This window comes from Hemitrygon akajei, chromosome 11 (genome assembly GCF_048418815.1).
Source record: "Hemitrygon akajei chromosome 11, sHemAka1.3, whole genome shotgun sequence".
NCBI classification, from domain to species: Eukaryota; Metazoa; Chordata; class Chondrichthyes; order Myliobatiformes; family Dasyatidae; genus Hemitrygon; species Hemitrygon akajei.
Window position 1 is genome coordinate 100591085 of NC_133134.1, and position 23448 is coordinate 100614532.

A 23448-nucleotide genomic window follows, 5' to 3' on the forward strand; every position below is an offset into this window, starting at 1 on the left:
AGCATGTGTGAAGGGAGGGCAGGAAGAAGGGTGGGAGAGAGAGAGAGGGGAAGGGGAAGGGACATAGAACAATGCAGTCCCTTCAACCCACAATGTTGTGCCAATCTTTTAACCTGCTCTAAGATTAAATTTAATCCTTCCCTTCTACATTGCTTTCCATTTTTCTGTCATCCATGAGCCTATCCAAGACTCTCTTAAATGTCCTAATATTAAGATTGGTGACCTGGATAGAGAGTTCCTATCTGCATTCATGCTACAACCTCTATCTCTGCCAACTGATTACACAACCCTATGTCCATAAGGTCATCAGGGAGGCCATTCAGCCCAAGCCTTCCCTCACCTTCAGTTGGTCGTAACTGATCCCTTGCATAATCTGTGTTGCATTCTCAGTTTTTGCCTTTGAGCTGCTGGGTAAGAGGCTGTTTAACAGATACCATAGTCAGAAAATACTGCACAAGAACTGCCAAATATTTTATTAATAAAAAAATGCACATCTTTATGAAGCTTTGATAATCCTGTAATATCTTAAGTGAAACAGTACAGTTATGACCTTAGTTACACATTGTTTGAATCCAGGCTTAAGAGTGGAGGCTGTTTTTCACCTTGTGCCTGAGACTTCCTGTAATGGGTGATAAGGCTCAATATTTGCTTCCTGGTAGATCACCTTATGAAAGCTGCAGACTGGAAGACAGGTGAGGAGAACCAGGCTCCCCAGCAGCTTGCCTGGTGGAGAGGGAAGGTTGGAGGAGCCAGCTCCAGGCATACACACACAAGAGCTTTGCATCTCCACTCAGACACGGAAAGGAGCAGAGCTGCTTCTGAGACTCCCTCCCATGCTGGAATAAAAGATCATATCAAGATGAATGGTTTTGGTCTGAAACGTTAACTGTGTATTCCCCTATATAGATGCTGCCTGATCTACTGAGTTCTTCTAGCATTTTGTGATGACCATATGGGTTCCCTCCCCCACCCCCAGCTGCTCCAGTTTTCTCCCGCATCTCAACCATCTGCGGGATCAGTGAGTTACTTGGCCACTGTAACCTGCCTCTCTAGTGTGTAAGTGAGGAGTCGGAATCTCGGTAGAAATATGGAAGGAACTATTTAAAAAGCATTAATATAGGATTAGTGGAAATGGCTTCTTGAATGTCAGCACTGATTCATATGGCCAATGGGTCTGTTTTTCAGCTCTGGCTTGGTCTCACCTCTTCAAGGACAATACCAGGTGGGAGATACTGTGGGCTGGAAAGTTAATGCTGTAAATTGAACTAGGTTAGTGATCTAGGGCACATCCTCAGAATAGAGGGAACAGCCTATTAGAACAAAGATGAAGAGGAATTTCTTCAGCCAGGGGGTGGTGATTCTCTGGAGCTCACTGAGTATATTTAAAGTGGGGTCTGATAGGTTCTTGATTAGTCAGGTTATGGGGAGAAGGCAGGAAAATGGGATTGAGAGGGATGATAAATATCAGAGTGATGGAATGGTGGAGCAGATTCAATGGGCCAAATGGCCTAATTCTCCTATGTCCTATGGTCGAATGGGAATAAACCTTTATGGGCTCACAAGTAAGTTGATGGGAATCTGCAGGGGAATGTTAAAGAGGGATTAGTGTAGAATCAGTATAATTTGCTCCTTGATGGTCTGTACAGACTCAGTGTGCTAAAGGAAATGCCATGGGTTGCAAAGTTAGTCAGTTGCTGGAAATTGTCTCCCTGCTGGCATAGGTTGGTGATTGATCAAGGGTGGAGTTGATAGGAATGTAGGGAAAATAAAATGGGATGAGTGTGGGTGGGTACGTGATGGTTGGAGATAGAAAGGTGTGTGTCTACATGCAACTCAATGTCAGACAATGATTATAGGCCAAGGTCACATAAATCCATGGTACTGGTACTGACCACACTAATGTCAAACCAGCAATACTCCATAACACCATAAAACAAAGGAGCAGAATTGGGCCATTCAGTCCATTGAGTTTGCTCCACCATTGTTCATAAATACAAGAGATTCTGTAGAAGCAGAACACACACAAAATGCTGGAAGAACTCGTGAACGGTCTCGGCTCAAAATGTCAACTGTTTATTACCCTCCATAGATGCTGTCTGATTTGCCGAGTCCCTGCAGTGTTTTGTGTGTGACAGACATAGAACTGTTCAGCACAGAAACAGGCCCTTCCACCAATTATACCTGCACCCTATCTCCATTTCCCACATCAGGACCTCCTTTGGGACTCAACAATTCAAGCTGCTGTCTGGATACTGTGAGAGTTCCTCTGCCTCCACCATCTCTTTAGGCAGCACGTTTTGGACTTTAACCACCCCTCTGTGCAAAAACATTCCCTCTCAAATCCCTCTAAATATCCCATCTCTCGCTGTAATCCTCTGCCTTCTCATCTTAGACACCCCCCACTCGCACCACCAGCCATGCGGTAAAGATTTTGACAATCTTCCTTATGTTTTACCCTCATGATTTCATACACCTTGTGCAGGACACTCCAAGCCTCCTCTGTCCCAGTGAAAACACCTGGTCTGTATAGTGTCTCTACAGCACTGAAATGCTCCAGACCAGCCACCACTTGGGTGAAGCTTCACCACACCCCCTCCAGTGCAAAACACTTCATTAACTCTGTAGCAAATGAGATAGGGGAGTGGCGGGGGGGGGGGTCACTCATGGGGCTGAGTTTCACAGGGAAGGCAAGGGGGAAAGGTGGCATCGGGCATGGGGAGGCTTCACAACTGAGGGCGGAGATTGGTTCAACCCCTCCCACCAACTCTACCTTCTACACTAGGGAAGGGAAGGGGACTCTCCTTAATTCCAGCGCTTGCTCGCCAGTCCAGTCCAAGGAACTGACCACCCTATTGCAACCCCCATCCCCCCCCCCCCAGAACCCTTCACAACATTTTGGTGGTGTACTTGATGGCTTCAGACTGTGCACTGGTGCCGCTTGAGTGCCTGAGCACCTCCACGCTGCTGGTGCGTTTGATGGGGCCCTTCAGCCAGCCCCAGAGCAGCAGAAGTGCGAAGCAGAGCACGGTGATGCCAAGGAAGCAGGCCAAGCCCAGGGTCAGGACAACCGTCAAGGTGGGAGGGTCCAGCAGGGAAGGAAAGGCAGAGGCAGGGGTGGTGGGGGTGCACCAGCCGCCCACAAGCAGGTGAGCGGAGGCAGAGTCATTGCCTGCTAGGTTAAACGCAGTGCACAGATAAAGACCAGAGTCCCCGGCCTGGGCCAGGTGGATCTCCAGCGAGCCGTCAGCCAGCATCCGGAGCCGACCGCCCTTGCCACCACTCAGCAACCGGAAGTCAGGCGCGACCCAGTTCACCACCGGAGCTGGCCGGCCCACAGCCCCACATGCCAGTCTCACCGTCTGCCCCTCAGCTACTGACACCTGGGCCTGGGGGCGGATGTTGATACGGGGCCGGTGGCAGGTAAGCTCGGCAGGGCCCAGCTCCACCAGCTGAAGGCTGCGTGCCCCCTCCGGGTCGGTGCAGGTGGGCAGCCGCCGCCCCCAGTCCAGCCCAGGTGCCCTAGCCTGTAGCAACCAGCGGAGCCGGCAGTCACAGGCCAGTGGATTGGAGCCCAGCCCCAGGGACTCCAGGCTGCCCACTGACTCAAAGGCTGCTTCCTCTAGTGTTACCAATCTGTTGCCCGACACATCGAGGGCTCGGAGGCTGGGCAGGCCCCGGAAGGCTCCAGCCCGGATCTCAGCCAGGTGGCCACCACCAGCCAACCGCAGCTCACGCAAGCGAGCCAGCCCCTCCAGTGCATTCCCTTGCACCGCAGTGATGGGGTTGTGCGAGAGGTCAAGACGCCGCAGGTGGACCAGGTGGGCGAAGGAGTGGCCCGGTACTGAGCTCAGGTTGCAGTGGGTGATCGAAAGGCTAGTGAGGTTGAGGCTATCCAGCACGCCTGGATTCAGCTTCGCCAGCTGAGGCCAGCGCTCAATGCGCAGGTGACGGAGGCGCCGCAAGCCGTGGAAGGAGCCAGCCTCCAGTGTTCTGGCTCCCAAGCCGGAGAGGTGCAGTGACCGGAGGCCACGCAGTGATGAGAGGGAAGCAATGGGCACCTGGCGGACGGCGGACGCCATGCCCAGGGATAGATGCCTTAGTCGTGCCAAGCCAGTGAAGGCCCCAGCCTCCACGTGGGCCAGCCTATCACCCAGCTCCAGTCTGTGGAGGTTGGGCAAGGCCCTCATCACGCCGGGCTGAATGGTGCTTAGACGGTTGCTGCTCAGCCGGAGGGTGAGGAGACTGGGCAGGCCATAGAAGGCTTCGTCCTCAATGTTGGACACCAGGTTGTCGTTGAGGTCCAGCTCCTGTAGCTCGGTCAGATTGCCAAAGGTTTCCCGGCCCAGCCGCTCAATCAAGTTGCTGCTCAAGTCCAGCCTCCTTATCCCTTCAGGAAGCAGTCTTGGAGGAGTGGTGAGCTGGGCGCCATGGCACACCACTGTCCCGTTCCCCAGACCACAAGTACAGGAGCTGGGGCAGTCAGCCGGGCAGCCTCGCACAAAAGCCAGCAGGAGCAGGACCAGGATCAGCCATATTCTGTCGTCTGCTCCCCACAGCATCTCTTCTCCCTGCAGATATGAGAGTGCTGGATCAGAGGGGGTGTTTCTGCAGTCAGATACCTTTGCCTTTAGCAATAGCAATGTCTAGCAGGGACTCTACCTCCCAGAGCCTGTGGGCACTGCAGTAGTTTCTGCTTTACCCACCCATCCATTGATCTCTTCCCATAGTCTGTGGGCACTGCTCTGTAGAATGGACTTAGCCAATACTACAGACCAATAGAATATTGGACTATCAGACGTAAGAGCAAAATTAGACCATTTGACCACAGCTGATTTATTTTCCCTCTTGACCCCATTTCTCTGCATTCTCCTTGTTAACTTTGATGCCTTACTAACCAAGAACCTATCATTACATCCTTGCTTTTATTTTCTAGTCATCTAAAAATGAATGCTAACACTGCATTTGGCTTGGCCCCCACAGCTGTCTGTGGCAACAAATTCCACGAATTCACCACTTCTGGCTAAAGAAACTTCTCCTCATCTCCCTTCTAAAGTGTTGTCCTTCTTTTCTGAGGCTGTGCCCTATTGTCCTACTCTCCCACTTTTGGAAATATCCTTTTTACATCCACTTTATCCAGTCCTTTCAGTGTGCAGTAGATTTCAAGATATCCTGTCTTCTAAATTTTCTAAACTCCAGTCGATTTAGGCCTAGAGTATCAAACACTCCCTATAGGTTAACCATTTCATTCCTGGGATAATTCTCATAGACCTTCTTTGGATCCTCTCCAATCGTTACTTAGATGTAGGGCCAAAAAAAGTTCACAGTACACTAAGTGCATCATGACAAATGCCTTATTAAAGCCTTAGCATTACATCCTTGCTTTTATCTTCTAGTCATCTAGAAATAAATGCTAACACTGCATTTGGCTTCCTTACCACTGTCTCAACCTGCAAGTTAAACTTTAGGGAATCCTGCATTAGGACTCTGAAGTCCATTTGAATCTCCGAGTTTTAAATTCATTCCCTGATTTTAAAATTATTGGTATTATTCCTTCTACCACACACTTCCCTACATTATATTCCATCTACCACATCTTTGCCCATTTTCTTTTCTAAATCCATCTACAGATTCTCTGCTTCCTCAATGCTACCTGCCCATCCACTCTCTTCATATTGTCCACAAAGCCATCAATTCTGTCATCCAGATCATTAACGTATAGCATGAAACATAGCAGACCTAACACCAACCCCTGCAGAACATGACTAGTCAACAGCAGCCAACCAGAAAAAGCCCCCTTCATTCTCACTCTTTATCTTCCGCCAGTCAACTAATCTTCTGTCCATGCTTGTACCTTTCCTGTAATACCATAGGCTCTTGTGCAGCAGCAACATCTTGTCAAAGGCCTTCTGAAAATTCATGTAAACAGCATCCACTGACTCTCCTTTATCCATCTTGCCTGTTATTTCCTCAAGGAGTTCAAACAGATTTGTCAGGCAAAATTTCCCCTTAAGGAAACCATGTTGACTTAAACATTTTTAATCATATGCCTCCAGTATTCCAAAACTTCATCCTTAACAATGGGCTCCAACATCTTCCCAATCACTAAAGTCAAGCTTAACTGGCGTATAATTTCCTTTCTTTTGCCTCCCTTCCTTCTTAAAGAAGTGAGTACATTTATAATTTTCCTGTCCTCCAGAACCATTTCAGAATCTAGTGATTCATGAATGATCATTACCAATGCCTCCATATTCTCTTCAGCTACAACTTTCAGTACCCTGGGGTGTAGTCCATCTCACCTAGGTGCATTACCTACCTTCAGACCTTTCATCTTCCCAAGCATCATCTTAGTAATAGCAACTACACTCACTTCTGCCCCCTAATACTCTCAAAATTCTGGCATACAGCTAGTGAATTGCACAGTAAAGACTGACGCAGAAGACTTATTAAGTTTGTGTGCCATTTCTTTGTCCCCCATTACTTGTACCTCTCCAGCAATCTGATACCCACTTTCATCTCTCTTTTTCTCTTTATGTATCTGGAAAAAAAATTTGGTATCCCTTTTATGTTATTTTATTTTATGTCATATTATATCTTTTCTGTGCTTTTTTAGTTAGTTGATCCTCTAACTTCCCACAAATTTTTGCTCTATTACATGCCCTCTGTTTTGCTTTTATGCTGCCTTTGACTCCCTTTGTTAGCCACCATAGCATCATCCTTCTTTTAGAATCCTTCTTCATCTTTTGGGTGTATCTATCCTGTTCCTTCAGATTTGCTCTCAGAAACTCCAGCCATTGCTGTTCTGCCATCATCCCTGCTAGTATCCCCTTCCAGTCAACTTTGGTCAGCTCCTTTCTCATGCCTCTGTAGTTCCCTTTATTCCACTGTAATACAGATACATTAAACTTTAGCTTCTCCCTCTCAAACTGCAGGGTGGATTCTATTATATTATGATCTCTGTCTCCTCACGGTTCCATTACCTTAAATTCCCTAATCATATATAGTTCATTACAGAACACCCAGTCCAGATTGCCTTTCCCCTAGTGGCCTCAACCACAAGCTGCTCTAAAAAGGCACCTCATTGGCTTTCCGCAAATTCCTTCTCTTGGGATCCGTCACCAACCTGATTTTGCCAATCTACGACCATACTGAAATCCACCCCCTCCAATGACCATCGTGACATTGCCCTTTTTACATGCCATTTTCCCCATCATAACTTGTATCTCACGTCTTAGCTACTGTTCAAAGGCCTGTATAATTCCCATCAGGATCTTCTTACCTTTGCAGTTACTCAACTCTACCCATAAGGATCCTATGTCTTCCAATCCTCTTTCATAGGATACTGCCTCTGCCTAACTGCTTGTCCTTTTGATTCAATGTGTATCTTTGGATGTTAAGCTCCCAACTAGGATCTTCTTTCAGCCACAACTCAGTAATGCCCACAACATCATACCTGCCAGTCTTTAATTGCACTACAAGATTGTCTGCCTTACAGATCTTAGAACATAAGACGGTACAGCACAAAGCAGGTTCTTCAGCCCTTGATGTTGTGCCTGCCTTTTAAACTACTCTGAAATCAATCTCAGCCTTCCCTCCCACATAGCCCTCTATTTTTCTATCATTCATGTGCCTATCTTCTCCAGCGGACATTGCTCTTTAGTATGAGGTCAGCCTCCCCATATGTAGCCACTGGATGCTGCTATGTGGTCTGTGCTTTACCCACCCATGGGATCTCTTCCCATAGCTTGTGGGCACTGCCCAGTTTGAGCTTTGCCATCTGTAACACGGGCTTGACCCACGCCTTTAATCTTACACAGCCCAGCAACACTCTGTACTCTGTTGCAACAATAACCTTGCACTCAACATCAGTAAGACTGAGGAACTGATTGTGGACCAGGAAGGGTAGGTCGAGGGAACATACACCAGGCCTCATTGAGGGGTCTGAAGTGGAAAGAGTGAACAATTTCAAGTTTCTGGGTGTCAATATCCCTTGAGAATCTATCCTGGGCCCAAGATATCAATGCAATCACAAAGAAGACACAACAGTGGATATATTTCATTAAAAATTTCAGGAAAATTGGTATGTCACCAAATCCACTTGTAAATTTCGACAGATGTACTGTGGAGCACATTCTAACTCACTGTCTATTATAGAGGGGCCACTGCACAGGATTGGAAAAAGCTGTAGAAAGCTATAAACTCAGCTAGTTCCATCATGGGCACTGGCCTCCTCAGCATCCAGGACACCTTCAAAAAGTGATGGCTCAGGAAGTTGGCATCCATCATTAAGGACCCCCACCACCCAGGGCATGCTCTCCTCTCATTGCTACCATCAGAGAGGAGGTACAGGAGCCTGAAAACACTCACTCAACATCTCAGGTACAGCTTCTTCCCTTCCGCCATCAGATTTCTGAATGGACAATAAACATATGAACACTACTACAGTATTTTCCCTCTCTTTTTTGCACCACTTATTTACTTTTTTTAATATATATCTCTTATTGTAATTCATGGTTTTTATTACAATGAACTGCTGCCACAAAACATCAAATTTCATGAAGTACGCCCGTGATATTAAACCTGATTCAGATTCTGCTGACTCGGAAATTTGACAACCAAATGATCTTCCTTTAACAGCCCACTTTTGGTCTCCCTGTCACAGACTGTACCACCAGTTTTGCCTACCTCCAGCACCCAGAGGAACTTCCTAAAAAAACGGACACTCTCCAATCATTAGACACTACTCACCCTATAAAATACGCCCCCCCCCCCACTTTTGTGAACTTGTCCACAATTGTGACCCAACCATTAAATCATGAACACTGGCCCGTCATGTTACATGGTGGCTCATAGGGATGGCATGCTAGCATAGAGTTAGCATTACACGATACAGTGCCAGCAATTGGGGGTTCATATCCCTCCACCATCTGCAATTAGCTTGTATGTTCTTCCCGTGACCACGTAGGTTTCCTCTGGGTGCTCAGGTTTCCTCCCACGTTCCAAAGATATATGGGTTAGGGTTAGTGAGTTGTGGGCTTGCTATGTCAGCACTAGAAGCATGGTGACACTTAGGAGCATGTTCGTAGCACATCGTCGAACTGTGTTGGTTGTTGACTCAAATAACATATTTCAATGTACATGACAAACAAGGCAAATCATTATTAAAATCACTATCCTCCCACCTACCCAATGTCCCCCATTGCATCCTTGGTGGACTCCACCTCTGACCCCCACCACTCCATACCCCAGAGATGGGACCGGTCTAATAGGCTCCTCCTAGTTCAGTCCTCTGAGGAGGAAGGAGGTAAAACCCACATTTGGTCCCTCACCCCAATGAGCTTGAAGAACGTGCACTCATCTTCCTCCAGGGTCTGGGCAATGGCTCACCTGATGACGTTGAGGACACCCTTTAAAGGCAGATGGTCCTCCTTCAGTCCACGGTTGACCAGAGCGGTTTGATGGGGTGACGACCTTTCACATTTTTCGGAGTTGTTTGAGTCCTTAGGTATGTGAAAACCAAATGGTAGTGGTTTAACCAAGCCTCTAGAGGTTCCAGCTGGGGTGCAGTAGGAAGGGTTGGATTATCTATATCCCAACCTACCCAGAAACACACCGGAGCTCAGTCTCTGAGTGACTGGGCATCGTGTCAAACTAAAGGTCGACTGAGAAGAACACAAACAACAGGGTGAGAGAGAGACAGGAGAAATGAGGGCAGTGAAAATACAGACTTGAAAAGTCAGAGACCTCTTCAGCCACCACTCCGTCCTGAGGCTCAGGTCAATAACACTCCCTATAATTAGTAATTATGTACTCATGATGCTGGTGGGTAATGGGATCGCTGCTGGGTGATCTTCCTAATGTGATCAGCCTCGACACTTGGTAGGTCAGCAAGTAGCCCAGATCAGCCATGACAGCATGGGACAGCTGCACCCATTTATACACTGGCATTTGAAACATGTGCACACAAGCCCTGTCTCTGGTATAGGGCCAGAAGATGTTTACATGGCAACAACTACAGCTCTCCCCCAACTCCTTCGAGGTGAGGGGGAGGGGTGGTGTGGGGTTAATGTCGAGCCTCGGTAGAATCAGCTGAAGGGTTTTGTCAGCCGTGCACCAGTCCATGCCTGTTCTGGGCTGAGACTGCAGACTCATTCCAGGTCAATAGACTGGGCAGAAAGTCAAAGCCAACCTTGTAGTCCTGTGGAAAGGGAGAGAGTGATAGTACTGAGGGAGGGTCACACTGTGAGAGGGGTGGTTCTGAGGGGAGGTCCCCAGTAAAGTCTCTTTTTGCAAGGATCCTTCCCCTGTACATTAGGGACCAGAGGTGGAAGGTGTTGCATAGGGCAGTGCCGTGCAACATATTTTTCAGTAGGTTCACTGACACCCCGTCCACCTGTCCATTCTGTGGCCATGAGGATCAGTGTCTCACGTTTATAGAGAGTGCAAAAGCTTGCAGCCCCTGTTCAAGTATCTGAAGAAGCTGCTACTCAACTTTTAGTTACATATCAGTCCCGCGATCCTTATATATGGTCACCCTGTATGGGGGGAGCATGGAGTGGGGTGCACTAGCCACTCAAAGGATCTTCTGGTGGGTTTGTTCCTGGTTCTGGCTAAGATGGCCATTCACAGATCCAGGCAAGTGGGCTGTCGAGGGCTCTGCCCAAGCCAACTGCCTGCCCCTCTTTCAGGGTTACATTCATGCCTGGATGTCCTTAGGGAAGGAGCATGCGGTTACTATGGACATAGTGAGGGATTTCCAGGAATAGTAATCCCACCCCCATTCCTGGGAACTGAGTGTTTTATAGACAGTAGTAATCATGTTTTACTTTGAAATTGTTCACAGTCTTGTAATCCCCTGATGTTTGTATTTTGTGTGTGAGTAAACCTTTGTAGTTTTGTTGAAAAAAATGGGGTGTGTTACTGAGGGAGTGCTGTGCTGTGGGAGGGTTGTAATGTGAGAGGAGCAGTACTGAGAGAGGGCTACACTGGGGAATGGGCATTATTGGAGGAGAGTCTCAGTTATGGGGGGGTGGTACTGAGGGAGCATCACACACTACAGTGCAATACATAAAAATCTATTATGTTACAGTAAGAAATTTATATAAAAATGTGTATTGCAAAATAGTGAAGTAGTTAGTGTTCATGGATTCATGAACCATTCAGAAATCTGATAGTGGAAAAAAAGAAGCCATTCCTAAAACGTTGAGTGCGTGTCCTCAGGCTCCCGTGCCTCCTCCCTTATGGTAGTAATGAGAAGAGGGCTTGTCCTGGATGGTGAGAGTTCTTAATATAGTACTTGATCCTGTTTATTCATCCCATGATATACTTCCCTCTGTATTCATCCCCTCTAACCCCAACACACACAAGGTGCAGTGAGTGCTGCACGTGACCAAGCTGGGTTCAGTAGGCCAGTGACCTCTACTATTCAGGACCCAGGAGGAATAGGTAGGGGCACACCACCTCTTGAGGCTGTCCTCTAAGTCACATCACCTCAACTGGAAATATATTTCCAGCCCCTCATTACCAAAGTTCAAAGTAAATTTATTATCAAAGTACATATATGTCACCATATATAAGTATAAAAATAATAGAATCAATGAGAAACAGCACAAAAGATGGACAAACAACCAATGAGCAGAGACAACAGACTATGCAAATACAAAAAGAAATAATATAATAATAATGAATAAATAAGCTATAAATATCAAAACTGTGAGATGAAGAGTCCTAGAAAATGAGTCCATAAGTTATGGGAGCAGTTCAGTGTTGGGGTAAGTGAAGTGAACCCCTCTGGTTCAAGAGCCTGATGGTTGAGGGGTAATGAGTGGTGAGGCTCTTGTACATTTTTCTTGATGGCAGCACCAAGAAGATGATGGGAGTCCATAATGATGGGTGCTGCTCTGTAATGTGCTCAGTGATGGGGAGGTCTTGGCTTGTGATGGACTGGGCTGTATCCACTGGCTTTACATGCTGCTTCTTCCTACCCAACAACTCTGTGGAGAGGGTAATTTTGTTCCAGGGATGGCAACAATTCAAATAAGAAGACAGTAGCGCTGCACTCGGTAGTAATGTTGCCTCACAACACCGGACACTCTGGTTTAATAATTCTACCCTCCTGCACTGAGAGAGTGTGTGTGTGATTGCGCACTTCCCTGCGACCGTGTGGGTTTCTTTACCCCCCCCCCCCCCAGCACTCCTGTTTCCCTCCCTCATCCCAACCGTGTCTGGGGTTAGTGGGTTAATTAGGTGCTGTAAGCTGCCTCTTGAGTGTGTGGACGAGGGGAAGAACCTGGGGTGAGTTGATGGAGGTGTGGGGAAAAATTTGAAAAGGGGATTAATGTAGGATTAGTGGAAATGAGTCATTATGGTTAACACAAATTCAGTGGACTGAAAGGTCTGTTTCCCTGCTGTAACTCTCTGACTTAGTACTGGATGGGAAATATTGTCCTTGCCAGCAGCTCTCAGATGCCAGACAATTCCTGAGAAAGATGGGGCTGGTTCTGAGGCACGAATCCTGCAGTTGCCTATGACAGCCAGTGTAAGTCCGTGTGCCTCGGTGCCCTGTACAGATATTCAGTGTGTGGTGGACAGCATTAGCCAAGAGGCTGGCTGTGTCAGCACTAATTCCTCTCTGGAAGGTTGCAGTGTGTGTGAAAGTAAATCCCTAATCTTCTTTTCTTTGCGATGCAGTTCCCATTTGACGTAGACTTCAGCAGTTCGGAGGGTACGTCTGAGCTGCTCCCATCACTGGACCATCTCTTGCACGGGGCAGCCTGAACTGTGGCTAACAGCACGGGAGGTTCAGGTGAGAGGCATGGAAATGAGTGCGGATTCTGCCTTCCCCCCCTCCCTCCCTAATGCTTCTGCCTTCCAGTCAGAGGCCTGTGCCTCTGTGAGCCACCGGATAGAGAGATCTGTAAGTCTCTGTGGAAAGAGGGCACATATCGGTAATACTTACAGGGGAGAAAGCGTAAGCAGGAAAGCTGAGTGGCTTTGGTGCTCTGAAAGGTCAGGAACAGGTCTTTTGGCCCACAGAGTCTACGTTGACCACATAATTTCACAACTCTTGGAGTTTAACTCGAAAGCTGAGGTTTTTAAATACCTCTGGTAATATCTGTCACCAGCTTCTTTCCTTTCAATAGAGGAATTCCCCTTCCTCTTCACTCATCCTGCCCCCATATCTGAGAGATCTGTGTATTAGTTCCCTCTACTGTAAAGTCCCATCACTCCTGGAATTGGTTTATTATTATCACATATACTGCAATATGGTGAAAAGCTTTTATTTGCTTAGTATCTAGACAGATCATTGCACGATCATTACTTTGACGTGGTACCAAAGGAAAACATAATGCAATCACAAGGGATTCTGCACAGATTTAAAATCCAGAGTAACAGACACAAAGTTCTGGAGGAACTCCTCAGGTCAGGCAGCCTCTATGGAAATGAATAAACAGTTGGCATTTCAGGCCGAGACCCTTCACCAGGACTGGGAAGGAAGGGGGCAGAAGCCAGACTGAGGTGGGGGGAGGGGAAGGAGTGCAAGCTGGCAAATGGTAAGTGAGACCGGGTCAGGGGGAAAGTGGGTGGGTTGCGGGGGGTGGAAAAGATAAAGGGTTGATCCACCTCTCATCTCCCAGCTTCTCACTTCATCCCCACTTTCCCACCCAACCCACCTTCCTCCTCATCTAGCTTATTTATTATTTTATTGTATTTTATTCAGAGATGGAGCACAGGCCTTACGGCCCTTCGAGCCGTCCCACCTACCAGCCCCTGAGTTAACCTTAGCTTAATCACGGGACAATTTACAATGACCAGTTAACCTACTAACTGGTACATCTTTGGATTGTGGGAGCAAACCCACACACACAGGAAGGAATGTACAAATTTACTTACAGAGAATGCTGGAATTGAACTACAAACTCCGAAGCCCCAAGCTATAATAGGGTCACACTAACCGCTTTGCTATTGTGGTGCCCATCACCTCCCAATTTGTACTCCTTCCTGTTCCCCTCACCTTCTTATTCTGGCTTCTTCCCCATTTCTTTCCAGTCCTGAGGAAGCGTCTTTCCCCAAAATGTCAACTGTTTAAACATCTTCATAGATGATATCTGACCTGTTGAGTTCCTCCAGCATTTTGTGTTACAGTTACAGAAGAAGTGCATTGCAGACAGTGCATTGCAGGCCACGATGAGGTAAGTTGAGAGATAGAGGGTTTCAGAGAGCTCCATTCAAGAGTCTGAAAACAGTGGGATAAAAGCTGTCCCTGAGACTGGTACTCTGTGTCTTCAGATTTTTGTCTCTTCTGCCTAATGGGAGAGGAGAGAATGGAGAATGTCCAGCATGGAGGAGTCCATGGGTATGTTGGCTACAGATCTTTGAAATTGGTTTAGTTCACTCTCAGTTGACTGAGATGGTGAACTACGCACTTATTAGTGTGGTAGAGCAACACAGGACATAGGCCTCTCTGACCCACTCTGGCACATAGTGTGACAGACCACCCAGTGGAGGAACTACTTTCAGTACACAGGACTGTAGGGGAGAACTCACCCCATTCCCACCTCACCAATCTAACCATCCCACAACTCACTATTTCATAGTCATAGAGTACCACAGCACTATAACAGGCCCTTCATCCCCTCTAGTCCATGCCAATCTATTATTCTGCTTGGTATCACTGACCTTCACCTGGACTACAGTTCTCCATACCCCTCCCATTCATGTACCTACCCAAATTTCTCTTAAATGTTGAAGTCAGTCATTTCCATTTCCTGCCACTCAAGAATTTGAAACAACCCTGAGTGCTTCTTGGGTCACACAAAAACTCTGCTCAGAGGTACGGGATAGAAAAAGCCAAGACAAGGGGAGTGTCTACAAGGAGCAGAGGGAGGTGGGGTTGGAATCCAGAGGTTGGGGCCCAGGCAATTGAAGGCATGAGGGGAATCAAAGGCTGGCTGGAAGTGAGGAGCCTAGAGGATGCAGAGCAGTTAGGAGCCATAGGGGGAGTGGTGGTAAGACCGGAGGGTATTAAAGAGATGGAAAGGCATGTAGGGCCAGAGAGGGTTACATAGACAGGGAGGGATAAAGGGAATGGAGGGGTTACACAGACGGAGAGGAGTTCGGGGACTTGGGGCGGGTGGGGTGGTGGTTACAGAGTCAGAGAGGGATGTAGTGGCCAGAGGATGTCATAGAGACAAAGAGGGGTATGGGGCTGGAGGGTGTTACAGAGACAGGAAAGGGTGTAGGAACTGGAGGAGGTCATAGAGATGAGGAAGAGTGTAGGGGCCAGAGGGGGTTACAGTGCTGGGGAGGGGTTAGGGGTCAGAGGGGGTCACAGAGACTGGGAGGGATGTAGCAGTCAGAGCGGATTCCAGAGACAGAGACTCTGACTCGCTGTGTGTGCTGGCAGCTGGATAATTCTGTCTGCGATTATACATGATGACACCATTGTCCCTGAGATCTACAGTGGTGTAAGGCAGTTGGAAAACACTGTCCATTGCCTCTCACCTAAGCAGGTCTAGTTTACTGAGCGGAAGATGCTGCTTGCTGGGTCACCAGCCGCAGCCTTAAACATGGGGTGCGATGTGGGGTCCATAAGAAATGGACATGATCAGTGGGGATCTCCAGACGTAAACTCCACCTCATGTGACCCAGATTGTGCAAGGGAGCACATGATCTGGATATTGAGACAGTTACCTTTGGAGGGTAATTTCCTAGCAGATCTCAGCATATTCAGGCAACCACTGAGCCCCAATGGGACACTGTGAATGTAGTGTGTGACTGCAGCCTAACCACAGATCCTTGTGTGCTCAGTATTCAGTTCCTGTTTTCACAGCTAACTGACTCCCCTTGTCTCATACTTAAGATCACAAAAGAAAGTTCAAAAGTAAATTTATTATAAAGTACATATACTGTATGTCACCATGGACTACCCTCAGATTATTTTCCTTATGGGCATTCACAGTAACTACAAAGAATGAATGAAGAGCTACACAAAACCAAAAACAAACAACCAGTGTGCTAAAGAAGACAATTAATGCAATTACAGAAAAAGCAAACACTTATATTATTAATAAAAATAATAAGTAATTAAACAAATAACATTGAGAACATGAGTTGTGGAGTCACACTCTCACCATCCTGTAGCATTGATGTATCTTGCACATCTGCAAACCCAAACTCAGGGTCAAAGTCAAAAATCAAAGTAAATTTATTGTTAAAGTATGTACAGTATATGTCACCATATGTAATCTTGAGATTCATTTTCTTGCAGCTATTTACAGTAAAACAGAAACACAATAGACTTTGCAAACAACTATATATAATAAAAGACTGATAAGCAACTCGTGCAAAAGAAGACAAATTGTGCAATTAAAAATATATAATATTGTGAACATGACTTGTAAAGTCCTTAAAAGTCTGTATGTAGTGGAATCAGTTCACAGTTGAGATGAGTGAAGTTATCCACACTGGTTCAGGAGCCTGATAGTTGAAAGCTGGTAACTGTTCCTGACCTGGTGGTGTGAGACTTAAGGCCGCTGTATCTCCTGCCTGATGGTCATAGGGAGAAGAGAAGCATGGCCTGGATGGTGAGGATTCTTCATGATGCTTTCTTGTAGCAAAACTCCATATAAATATGCTCAATAGTGGTGGATTGGGCTGTGTCCACTACTTTCTGTAGACATTTCTGTTCCAGGTCATTGGTGATTCCATGCCAGGTCATGATGCAAATAGTTAGGATACTCTCAACTGTGAATCTATATAGGTTTGTTGAAGTTTTAGGTGACATCCCGAATCTATGCAAACTTTGAAGAAAATAGAGGTGCTGTTTGTAAGTGCTGGTCCCAGGACCAATCCTCTGATATTATAACACCAAGGAGTTTAAAGTTACTGACCCTCTCCACTTCAAAACTCCTATTGAAGACTGATTCATGGACTTCTGACTTCTTCCTCTTGGAGTCAATAATCTTGCTGACATCAATTAAGAAGTTGTTGTTCTTGCACCATTCAACCAGATTTTTAATCTCCCTTCTGTTTACCAATTCAGTCAACAACAGTGGTGCTGTCAGCAAACTTAAATATGACATTGGAGCTGTGCTTAACCACACAATCATAAGTATAAACCAAACAGGGCAGGGCTCAGGATCACAGCATTAGGTTCAGAGCAACTGCTGAGCTGGGATAGTGGAAGCTCAAACTCTGACACCAGACAGTCTGTGCAGCTTTTGGAGTTGGAATAGGATGGTGTCTGGGCTAACTCCAAAATTCTTAGACTTGACCCTGGAGCAAGGTAGAGGCAATTTGTAATTGTTTTATTAGTGTCACATGTGAAAGATACAGCAAAAAGCTTTTGATTTACATAGAGATCATCTCACAACATCAATATATTGAGGTACAGTACTGTGTAAAAGTCTCAGGCACATATATATAGTTAGGGTGCCACTGTGTAATACTGTAATAATTTTATGTATTGCATTGTACTGCTGCCACAAAAAGAAACAAATTTCATGACTTATGCAAGTGATGATAAATCTGATTCTGAAGAGTCTCTATTGAAGAGTGAGAGTAGGAAGAGAGCAGGGAGAGGGGATTCATGGTTGTGAAAAGGGTAAGGGAGAGAGGAGGGAGTGGGAAGCACCAGAGCAACATTCTGTAATGATCAATAAACCAATTGTTTGGACTCAAATGGTGTCTCAGGGTGTCTCTGCACCCACACCACACGCCACCCTTGGCACTCCTTCTCTGCTACCTGTCCCACAATGCATCACCCTCACCATTCCCAACATCCTTTGCTCCCACCAAATTTATAAACTCTCGCTTCACTCCACATTGACAAATACAGTACTGTGCAAAAGTCTTAGGCACCCTAGCTATATATCTGTGTCTAAGACCTTTGCACAGTACTGTAGTACAAGAGAAAAGCAAGGACTGAATGCAGAATAAAGTGATAGTTACAGAGAGAGCATACAGTGCAGACAGACAATGAGGAGCAAGGGCCATAATGAAATAGATCAAGCGATCAAAAGTTCATCTCAGATGTTTGTGAAGATTTGGGATGTCATCTAAAACTTTGTCAAACTTTGCTAGATGTACGATGGAGAGTATACTGACTGGTTGTATCACTGCTGGTATAGAAACACCAATGCCCTTGAACAGAAAAGCCTACAAAAAGTAGTGGATACAGTCCAGTACGTCACAAGTAAAACCCTCTCTACTATGTCGCATCCATCATCAAGCATCCATCATCCAGACCATGCTCTCTTCTTGCTCTTAACATCAGGAAGGAGTCTTAGGTTCCACATCACCAGGTTCAGCAACAGTTACTGTCCTCAATTATTAGGTTTCTAAACCAGAGTGGATAACTTCACTCACCCCAACACTGAACTGAATCCACAACTTATGGTTCAATGGGTCAATGGTTCAATTTAATGTTAGAGAAAGTTATACAACCTGAAATCTTTTCTCTTTGAAGACATCCACAAAACAGAGAAAAAGAAACCCCAAATGATTAATGACAGAAAACATTAGAACCCCCAAGCCCCCTCCCACACATATACATCAGCAAAGCATCAACCCTCCCCCTTGCCACACTTTATCCATCAAAGCATCAGCCCCTCCCCACCTACCACGTAAACAACAGCAAGCCCCCAAAGTCCATCCAGAACTAATGTTCATCCCAGCACCTCAACATCACAACAGGCCCACTCTCTCACTATCGAGGAAGAGAGCAAGATATCACTCCTGCCATAGTGAGAGGGGAGGCCAACAGCTCGTTGCTTCGATGTTACAGTCTGCAACATCACTTATATCGAGTTCCCCCAATTCTAGAATTAGCAGACGCTCTCTCACTATTGAGAGAGAGAGCCTCTGACAATCGACCCACTGTCTTGACGTTTCAATCTCCTGAGATGCTTCAGTCAGCAACATCGGCAAGGAATTAGATTGTCCTCAGGGCCACACCCTGAAGGCACACGTCTTCCAAACTGCTCCTGGAGATACCGAAGTGCAGGCCATTTGGCAAGTTCCAAAGAGCAAGAATCCACTATCGCTGAAGAACACAGTTTGAGTGTATCTGTGGATCATGGACTCTGACAGGACCCCAGCCACCTTGAAAAGGGAAAAAACAGACATGAGGACAGAAATTTAAACTATAAACTTGTTTTCAACTCATGTTCTCAATATTATTTATTTATTTATTATTTTGTTCCTCCTTTTTTATATTTGCACAATTTATTGTCTTTTGCACATTGGTTGTTTGTCGTCTGAGTGCAGTTTTTCATTGATTCTATTGTTTTTATATTTACTGTGAATGGCCACAAGAAAATGAATCTTGGGATAGTGTACAGTAACATATATATACTTTGATAATAAATTTATTTTGATCTTTGAACTCTGATCTTATTGCTAGAAGACACCCATTCAAAATCCTAATAACAGCAGGATGGAAGCTGGCCTGGAACCTTTTGGAGCGTGTTCTCAGGGTTTCGTATCTTCTATCTTATGGTGTGATGTATGAAGGAAGTATGTTCAAGATGGGAGTAGCTTTGATTCTCCCAAGGCAACAGGAAATGAAGACAGAGTTAATGGAGGGGAAGCTGGTTCTCATCATGCACTGAGCTGTATCCACAACTCTGCAATTTGTGATCAAAGGCAGAGCAGTTGTGATACCAAGCTGTAATATATCTAGAAGGACACAAAATTCTGGAGAACCTGATGCAAGGTCTTGGCCTGAAACATCAAATATTTATTCCTTTTCATAGGTGCTGCCTGACCTGCTGACTTCTTCCGGCAGTTTTTGTGTGTTGCTCTGGATTTTCAACATCTGCAGAATCTCTTGTTTGTACCTAGATAAGATGCTTTTTATGGTACATCGATATAAATTGGTGAGGATCAACAGGGACCTACCAAAGCATGGCATTACCTTTAAATCAGTGTTTTTTCCACATTTTATTCTCATCTATTCTATCCCTCTCTCAGAATTGTTTGATCCGATGATGTTGCTGGGGCTTTACTCTCCCTCTAACCTATTTTAGTTTGAGTCTTCCTCAAGTCAGTCTCTGCAGTTCACTGGGACTGAGTGAATCACTATACATGGTGAGTTTTCGATCCTTTCATCCTCAACTTGTCTGTGCTGTTCCTGCCCTGTGATGTGATGGAATTAAGTAGAGGGAGCTTCACTTTGTGTCTGACCCCAGGGGATTGTGATGGTACTGTATAGAGGGAGCTTCACTCTGTGTCTGACCCCAGGGAGTGTGTGATGGGACTATGTGGATGGAGTTGCCTCTGTGTCTGACCCCGGGAGTGTGCGATGGGACAGTGTAGAGGGACCTTCACTCTGTGTCTGACCCTGGGATTATGTGATGGGACGATGTGGAGGGAGCTTCACTGTGCACCTGATCCCAGGAGTGTGTGCTGGGATGATGTGAAGGGAGCTGCCTCTGTGTCTGACCCCGGGAGTTTGTGATGTGACAGTGTGGAGGGAGCTTCACTCTGTATTTGACCCTGGGATCGTGTGATGGGATGGTGCAGAGGGAATGTCACTCTGTGTCTGACCCTATGAGTGGTGATGGGACGGGGTTGAGAGAAATTCGCTCTGTGTCTGGTGCCGGGATTTAGTGATGGGACAATGTGGAGGGAGCTTCACTGTCTGTCTGACCCCAAAAGTATGTGATGGGACAATATAGAGGGAGTTTCACTGTGTATCTGATTCCGGGAGTGTGTGATGGGACGGTGCAGAAGGACCTTCACTCTATGTCTGACCCCGGGAGTGTGTGAGGCGACAGTGTGTCTGACCCATGGTGTGAGAATGCATGATGGGATGATGTAGAGTGGTATTTGTTGACTCTTTGCTGTCTTATTTGCATTTGGTCTGGAGTTTGGTTTTGGGCTAAGATTTGAAGAATGGATCTGTGACTGATGTTAAGTCAATAGCAGCAATGTTAACCAAGCAGGGAAAGCTGTTAAAAGTCTTAAAGAAACATTTTGTTACACAAAATATTCTGCAGGATTTTTTTAACAAATGAAAAGGGAAGCGGTGTACAGGAAGTTACTTCATTCAGACTGTGGTTGGATTGAAAGTGGTGACAGTTCCGGGCGCACGTTGTGCCTCTCGGCTGCACACTTAGCGTCTTGCAGGATCCCAGCTCAGCAGGCGGTGAGGACCATGGACAGCTGGCTGCGACGGGCCATTCTTGTGTTGGTTGTGTTGGAGAGCGTTGTCCAGACCCAGCCTGCAAGAGGCCCCTTGGCTCGGATCTCACACCCTCCTGGTGAGTACAAATGGATGGTATGGTTCCAGCACTCCGCAGTGGTGCCAGGCATCGCGGCTTACCCCAAGTTCTCTCACTGCTGAGTCAGGTCCAATCCCCATTGCTGGTGATGAAGGCAGATTCCACTTCATTATCCTGTGATCTCCCCACCCCTCCCAGGAGACCATTTGTGAACACTCTCAGCAATAGGAGTAATGGTGTATCCCATGAAAAATAACCTGTCTGTGCTCTCAGGCGCATACATCCCTTCCAGTGGAATTATGCATTAATAAAGGTTGGCAGTTTTAGAAGCAGATGCTGGGAGAACTTGTGTCAGACGCAGTGGACAGAGAGTATCACTCTGTGTCTTGGAGTGTGTGATGGGCTGACATGGAGGGAGCTTCACTGTGTCTGGCCGAGAATGTGTGATGGTGCAGCGTAGAGGTGTTTCACTGTGTGCTTTACCCCTGGAGTGTGTGTTGAGATGGTGTGAAGGGAGCTTCTCTCTGTGTCTGACCTTTAGTGTGCATGATTGGATGGTGTAGAGGGAGCTTCACTCCACATCTGACCCTGGGACAGTGTGGAGGGAGCTTCACTCTGTGTCTAACACCAGCAGTATGTGATGATATAGTGTAGAGGGGGCTTCACTCTGTGTCTGGTCCTGAAAGTGTGTGTTGGAACAGTGTACAGGCAGCTTCACTGTGTGCTTGACCCCTGGAGTGCGTGTTTGGACAGTGTAGAGGGAGTTTCATTCTGTGCCTGACCGTGATATGCATGATTGGACGGTGTAGAGGGAGCTTCACTCTGTGCCTGACCCCAAGAGTGTCTGATGGGTCAGTGTTGAGGGAGATTCACTCAGTGTCTGAGTCTGGAAATGTGTGATGGGACAGTGTGGAAGGAGCTTCACTCTGTATCTGACCCCTGGAGTACATAGAACATAGAAATTTAGAGCACATTACAAACCCTTCAGCCCACAATGTTGTGCCGACCATGTAACCTACTCTAGAGACTACCTAGAATTTCCTAGCACATAGCCCTCTATTTTTCTAAGCTCCATGTATCTAAGAGGCTCTTAGAAGACCCTATTGTATCCACTTCCACCACCACGCAAGCAGTGCATTCCACGCACCCACCACTCTCTGTGTGAAAGACTTACCCCTGACATCCCCTTGGTACCTATTTCCAAGCACCTTAAAACTATGTCCCTTCATGTTAACCATTTCAGCCCTGGGAAAACACCTCTGGCTACACACATGATCAATGTCCCTCATCATGCATGTGATGGTACAGTGGAGAGGGAGCTTCGCTCTGTGTCTGACCTTGGTGTGTATGATTGGACAATATCAAAGGAGCTTCACTCTGTGTCTGAGTCCAAGAATGTATGATGAGACAGTGTAGAGGGAGCTTCACTCCATGTCTGACCCTGGTAGTGTGTGATAGGATGGTGTAAAAGGTGTTTTGTTCCTAGTCTGACCCCAGGAGTGTGTGTCTTTCTTACACACACTCCCCTTGATTCAGACTGGTTTCACACCAGCTACTTAGTGCAGTGCTGTCTTTTATGGTTCTTTTTCTAAGAACATCTTTTAAATGGTTAGGTTGTCTGTGATCACGCTGATAACAGTTGAGGAAATGTTTAAGTGCTTCTGCAAGATATAGTTATCACATACTTCCTTCCGCAATGCCAGTGTTTCATCTCACCAGATTGTCTCACCTCTCCCACCAGTCCACATCTCCTCATTTTTCCCACCGGCTGGAGAGCACGCTCCACACATTGTCTGCTTACACATTAAGTGGAGAGATATATCCATTGCAGTTTTAAAGCTTATTCGTTTACAGGGGTATCAGTAACCGGTTGGTAAAGTTGGTTGATGGCATCCTTCACTGTAATGGCTGAGATGAGATGGACCACCTCTGTGGTAGAGACTGACACATTAGGGACATTTACAGAACTGTTAGATAGGCATATGAAGCAAAATAAAATGAAGAGGTATGCAGGAGGGAAAGATTAGATTGATCTTAGTGTTGATTAATGAGTTGGTACAACTTGGGTTGCTTTTTCTAGAGTGGCAGAGGCTGAGGAGAGACATTAGAACTTTGTAAGATAATGAGAGGCATAGATATAGTAGGCAGACAATATCTTCTTCCCAGGGTTGAAATGTCTAATTCTAGAGGGTGTGCATTTAAGGTGAAAAGGAGTCATTTAAAA

General features: G+C 46.3%; 2 protein-coding genes across 4 annotated transcripts in view; one reads left to right on the forward strand and one right to left on the reverse strand.

The window, feature by feature from the left end:
- LOC140735850 (semaphorin-4B-like) overlaps positions 1 to 23448 on the forward strand; it is a 104777-nt gene that overhangs the window by 46589 nt on the left and 34740 nt on the right. The window contains exons 3-5 of one of the 3 annotated variants that reach the window (XM_073061377.1): positions 12688 to 12802; positions 20028 to 20088; positions 21000 to 21263. In XM_073061377.1, coding sequence (XP_072917478.1) covers positions 21014 to 21263 — 250 coding nt within the window. In that variant the 5' untranslated portion in view covers positions 12688 to 12802; positions 20028 to 20088; positions 21000 to 21013. The remainder of the gene's footprint in view (positions 1 to 12687; positions 12803 to 20027; positions 20089 to 20999; positions 21264 to 23448) is intronic. The other 2 variants (XM_073061376.1, XM_073061378.1) reach the window with 2 other exon arrangements.
- LOC140735849 (leucine-rich repeat and immunoglobulin-like domain-containing nogo receptor-interacting protein 1) lies at positions 495 to 9759 on the reverse strand. Its single transcript, XM_073061375.1, has 2 exons — positions 9385 to 9759; positions 495 to 4568 (listed from the first exon to the last, which is right to left on the reverse strand). The coding sequence occupies exon 2, from the start codon at positions 4557 to 4559 to the stop codon at positions 2886 to 2888; it is 1674 nt and encodes a 557-aa protein (XP_072917476.1). The 5' UTR covers positions 4560 to 4568; positions 9385 to 9759; the 3' UTR covers positions 495 to 2885.

Excerpts from the sequence above, each read along its gene's own strand:
- LOC140735849 (XM_073061375.1), bottom strand. The coding sequence starts at position 4,559 with ATGCTGTGGGGAGCAGACGACAGAATATGGCTGATCCTGGTCCTGCTC.